Source organism: Trifolium pratense, linkage group LG1, assembly GCF_020283565.1.
Source record: "Trifolium pratense cultivar HEN17-A07 linkage group LG1, ARS_RC_1.1, whole genome shotgun sequence".
NCBI classification, from domain to species: domain Eukaryota; kingdom Viridiplantae; phylum Streptophyta; class Magnoliopsida; order Fabales; family Fabaceae; genus Trifolium; species Trifolium pratense.
Window position 1 is genome coordinate 39,006,229 of NC_060059.1, and position 6,258 is coordinate 39,012,486.

Here is a 6,258-nt window from a genome sequence, read left to right on the forward strand (position 1 = left end):
CAAAAAAGTGTTCCAGTTTTTTTTTTCATTGTTCACTTTCCATAAAAACAGTTACCGAAACACTTATACCAAGTATTCTGGTTTATTAACTTTGTTTGCAAGTTGCAACTTTTGTTGCTGTCATAGTTTTCCATTCTTACGTCACTACATTTCATCTTCTCAAATGAAACAACATCTTATACTTCTACTTCCTCCTCCTATGTTTTGTCCTCTGTTTTTTCTTCTTTAGTATCATGTCCAATATTTTAATTTTCATCTATGATACCATCATTAATGTCACCACCATCTTCTTCTTGTTCTTCTTCCGGGTCAAATTTTTTAGTAGTTTGATTTGTCAAAAAACATAGGTGAAGATTGTCATGGCTTTTATGAGCTTGATGTGTTTTGAGAGATATTTGAAAGCATCAAGGAAGTTCCAAGTTTCCAACCACCATTGTTGGGCTTGTTTTGAAAAGTTTTTGTTTTGTTGATGTTTTCTTCATGATGATTGGCTTTAATGTTTGAATGACGGAAATCAGATTCGAAGGCTAAGGAATGTATTTCGCAAACAAGAGATGTTGGAAGATAGTTATGTGGCGAGCTTCGTCGCGAATGCTTTCGTCACCGGACGGCAATGCTTGGAGGAAGATGGTGGTGGTGGAGTGGTGGAGTGGTGGGAGAAGACGGTCTTGTTGTTGTTATGAGTGAAGGATCGAGGCGGATGGAATTGGGGGAAGAGAGAATAAGTGGTGTTGATGGAGAGGTGAAAATTAAAATGGTTGCACATGTTGTGAAACAGAGATGTTGTTGAAGAAACACTCAAGGAAACCAACAAACCGGAACATTTAGCTAAAGTTGTCCGGTAAATATAAACAACCCAGAAAAGTTGCATACCGGAACGGTTGGTTTGGAGTGTTCCGGTATGCAAATTAATTTAAAAACTAAAAAACGTACCGGCACACTTTCATATGAGTGTTCCGGTTTGAAATTGTTACCGGCACACTTTTGTATGAGTTTTCCGGTAACTTTAAACCGGAACACTCATATGAAAATGTGCTGGTATGCATTTTGACACTAACTTTTTTTTTTTTTCCTTTTCTCACACCGGCACACTTTTTCTAAAATGGGTAGATTATTATTTTTTTTTTATAGTTTTATCTTCTATATGAAGACATATTCGTCCTTTCAATTTTAAATATTGGGGTATAAAAATAAATGTTGGAGTAGGAAAAAGAAAATTCCAGAAACTGAAGTGTTTGTTTTCTTGACCCAAACAGATGCAGGGTCCAAATTCTTGCAAGAAGACTGTACCCACGGGGGAGATTTTCTTCTACAATGAGATTGTGTCGTGTCCTCTCTCTCTCTCCCATGGATATGGTTACTATGACCCATGTTTGTACTTCAACAACAAATAAACTTCTATGTGCCCATGAATCCGTTATATCATTATACTAGGCAAATACTTAAATGATACTGTAGGTTGGAGCGAGTTGCTCTATTAGTGGTTGTAATCCGTTGTGAATGAGGGGGTGATACATGTACAATTTTGACGATCAAGTTATTATGCGTTAAAAGGGAAAACACATTTAGGATTAGATAAGACATACATGACCCAACTAATAAGGTATGTTTATAGGCCAATGCTAGGGTGGGAGACCATGACATGTCTCTCACCGGTGCACCATATGATATGTGGATTGGATTGAATGTGTATATGATATTATGGTGTACTGTCAGTATTATATTATTTATTAATTTTTTTGAAAAAAAAAGTTTTCAATTTTTCCGGATAAAATTTTTCTATTTTTTTTTGGAAAAAAAATTTCGGTTTTTTTTTTCGAAAAAAAAGTTCCAAATTTTTAAGGAAAAAAGTTTCGATTTTAGAAAAAAACAATTCCAGAGTCGTTGCTGAACAAAAAAGTTTTCGTTTTTTTTTCAAAAAAAAAAGTTTCGGATATTTTCCGAAAATAAAGTTTCCGATTTTTTTTCTGAAAAAGATCCAATATTTTATTCGGAAAAAAAGTTTCAAATATTTTCTATTTTTTTACTCTTTTTTGTATCGACAATAATTTTTAGGTGAACATTTCGAAACTATTTTTCCCAAAAAATCGGAAACTTTTTTTGGGAAAAATCTGAACTTTTTCCATAAAAAAACAAAAACTTTTTTTTTTTGAAAAATATCCGAAACTTTTTTCCCGAAAAAAGAACGGAAAATTTTTTTCCCAGAAAAACTCTGGAATTGCTTTTATGTGAAATCGAAATTTTTTCCCCCAAAAATCAGGAACTTTTTTTCCAAAAGAAAAAATCGAAAATTTTGTGCCCGAAAAAAAGATAGAAAACTTTTTCCCAGAAAAATTTAAAACTTTTTTTTTTCAAAAAAATATAAATAATATAATACTGACAGTACACCATAATATCATGTACACATTCAATCCAATCCACATATCATATGGTGCACCGGTGAGAGACATGTCATGGTCTCCCACCCTAGCATTGGCCATGTTTATATAGGGGGAGAGTTAAAATTTTATATGCGACATAAGACCTTCTCTTGGCCACATTTTTTGTGGATATGTGTTAACCGGTGGTTAGACGGTAGAATCTGATAATCCACGTGTTCTAACAGGTGGTAATTCCATGTGTTTTAAGGTTGTCCATCGTATGGTTTGCCCAGCTAAATATGGTTTAGTTGACATGATCTAGCTCGCACATTAGCATTGACTCGGTCCATTACACTACTCTCCCTAGAAAATGAAGTCTTTCAAGATTACTGTTTCGGACTGGACAAAAGCTCACAATGCTTAGAGATCCAATACATCTTGAGGTCCAATACGACTCATCTGTATCCAATTAAAGGGGCACAACATTCATTATGCTATATACTCCAAGATAATGACCCCTGCATTGAATGTACTATCTTCAATTCAACTCATGTAACGAGGCCTACAAGATTGTTATGCATATCCTCACGCTCCGCCACGCCTACATATACGAATATGCACTCTCTCTCTCTCTCTCTCTCTCTCTCTCTCAATATACACACATTTCACCCAATTCATACACACTCATCTTGAATAACATTCTAAATTCTCCGCCATACATAAATTTGATTAGTTCGGATAAAATATCTGACTTTAATAGAAGAGCAAGTAGAGATTCTAGTTTCGACATTAATTTCAAACCTTACTTACCAATCACAAGATTAAAACATGTTAGATTTTTAAAATTCTCATATCATTCCCATTCTTATGCATAGATGATTTATCCTAAGATACCTAACGAACACCTCTATCACTAAAAACCATTCACCAAAAAGAATTTAGTATATTTTATATTTAGTCACTAAGTAAAGAAAGGATGAGAAAGATAGTCATAAACTCATAATGTAAGGGTTCCAAAAATTGAGAGTATGAAATATTGATAATTGTAAAAAAAAAAAATTGACTCGTTGATAATTGTAAATTGATTATTGAATTAAAAGTAAAATTATGATAGATGAGAACCCAATTAGAATTGATGTTCTTAGTACAAAAGAAACATTAAGGAAAAGATAGAAGAAAATTAAGTCTAAGACTTAACTATTATTCCACTAGAGAGTATCAAAGGGACAAAGAGGAGAAACTTCATCAATTTTCTTCATACCCACTATTAAACCTCCTTTCACTATTTATGCACAACCTATGGTTTATTGATGTCAGAACCACTAGCCATAATGCCATATGTCTATTTACCTCAACCAATTATATTATGCAAAATGTATTTTCTTACGTACTATTTTGAATCATAACAGTTACTCCCTCCGGCCTCATTTGTAAGCAAATATTCCATTTTGCACAATTATTAAGAAATTGTTTTTTTGTCATAATTTTGTGTGTTATTTCAATTAGAATTCCTAAAATGACCGTTGCAAAACATTAAATTTGCATTGAGACTATGCAATCATGTCAAAAAGTAGAACAATTAATGAGGGTACTTTTGGAAAAATAGCATTAAATAAAGTTACTTTTGGTAACTTTTGCTTATATTTGAGACCAAATTTTTTAGTTGACTTTTACTTACAAATGAGACCGGAGGGAGTAGCATACATGGCATAACTTGCAACATAGATTTCATAAAGATTTCCCTTGCCTGCTTTGAAAAGGCATTTTTGTTCCTACTCCATGAATTGATTCTCCACCATACTTTGTACCCTTGATAGAGTTAAAAGTTAACCACCGCATCACCTAATGCGGCCGCAATCCGCAATATTGCGGATGCGGTAGGCACTGCAACCGCATCGGACCGCAATTGCGGTGTGAACTCAAATCACACGTGATGCCGCAACGCAACAGCATTTCACCGCAACACAACGGAGTTTTGACTGCAACGGCCGCAACGGTTCAATCCAATATTCCTTTTCGTAAAAATTCAGAGAATCTCACCTTTATTTTTTCCTTTATGTCCTTTCATTTTAGAGTTTCTGTCTTCTTATGTCTCGATGACTTAAAAATGAATTAAAATTTATATAGAATTATAAGTAAAAGATATATAAGGAATTACAATAATTATAGTATTTTTTCTGTGTTTGTGCGGATAAAAAATTATTTCACGTCGCAACGGCCGCAATTGCATCGCAGTGTCCGCATTAGCCGCAATCGCAATACCTGCAACCGCAACCGCATCCACGATCGCAACCGCACTTTAAAACCTTGCTCATGCTTATACCAATCATTGGAGAATATATCATATGCAAAAATTAGGTAAGAAATAACATAAACATTTCTCCATATTTCGACTTCATAAATGTCATATATTGTCTTTGCTTGCTTGATCAAAGTTGAAAGACCTTTTGCACAAATAATGAATAAGTCCAGTGAAAGTGGACTTCCTTGTCAAAGATATATCGGAGATTTATAAGGCCACATTTTTGTTTTTGTTTTTGTTTTTGATTTACAATTGGAATAGATAATTGAACCTACAATCTCTAACATACTACATAGTCTATTCACCAGTAGAAACTTAACGGCTTCACATTTTTGTTACTGATGAACTAATCAAACTCTTAGCTGACAGGTAATATAATACTCTTATCTTATTTTTGTTTTTATTTAATTGATTTGTTATATTTTTTCTAGTTTTTTTTTTTGTTGATTGTTGTACATTTTAACATATTTTTCTTCCAATTTTTTTTTAATTGTGTATGCAAAAAAATAATATTCATGTGTTATGTAACTTACAGTAAAATACAATCGCCTCCCCTCAATTTATCTTTCAAATTGTGCAGAACTAGGAATCTGCGGCGCATTCGCATCTCAAAATGCCCAAAAATTACAGATGAAGTATTTAGTGAAGCTGTAAAAAAGTTTTCACTATTAGAGGAGCTCGAACTTTCATTCAACGACGAATTAACCAAGGATTCTCTTGAAGCAATCGGCCAAAACTGTCCTCTTTTAAAGACACTGAAATTCAACCAACCATACAAAGGCATTAATTGTAGGTCATACAAAGGTTACAAAAGCAACAAAGAAGCACTCGCTATTGCAAAAACAATGCCCGGACTACGACAGCTTGAGCTTTGGGGAAATAAGCTTACCAATGATGGCTTAGTTGCTATTCTTGATGGTTGTCCTTACCTTGAATCTCTTGATATTCGTATGTGTTACAATCTAGTTTTGAACGAAAATTTGGCGAAAAGGTGTTATGAGAATATTAAAAATTTTAGGTATCCTAATGAATATATAGACGAACATGATGATGACGACGACGATGATGATTTTACTTATGAGTTTTATTGTGAATGTATTTTCAGAGGAAGCAAAGGAATGAAGGGGAGGAAGATCAAATATGTGGATTTTTATAAGTTTCATTAAATGATATCTTTATGTTTCTCTTAAGTTAAGTGATTTTCTGAAAAGTATGGATCATTTGAGGAGTTGTTTTGTTGATGATGTTTCGAAGCAATTTTGTTAGAGACATGTAAGAGTCTTTTTATTTTGTTTGTTTACAATGTAATAAAAATGAACTTTGGCTTATTGTTTGTTGGTTTTATTACTTAAACATTTTGGTTTGGAGAATTTTTGGTTTGGTTTTATTACTTAAGCGTCTGTCTTGGCATCATATATTTAAAAATACAAATAGAAGATTTACAAATTTGGACTTTAAGCCCTTCAACATGATTATAAGAAAGAAGAAATTGGTCAAACTATGCCATTGGCAAGATAATGAACACTGCAAATGTATATCCATCAAAGAGTAAGAGCTAGCTAGTCTTGAGGAGTTTGTTTGCCATCTGATGAACAC

General features: G+C 33.3%; 1 protein-coding gene across 1 annotated transcript; it reads left to right on the forward strand.

Annotated features, from left to right (window-relative positions):
- Window positions 1-4,993: 4,993 nt before the first annotated feature.
- On the forward strand, window positions 4,994-5,828 carry LOC123893955 (putative F-box/LRR-repeat protein 23; the record flags this gene model as incomplete). Its single annotated transcript, XM_045943799.1, has 2 exons — window positions 4,994-5,031; window positions 5,243-5,828. Coding segments are annotated over 2 exons (624 nt in total), but the record flags the coding sequence as incomplete, so codon positions are not given.
- Window positions 5,829-6,258: the final 430 nt, after the last annotated feature.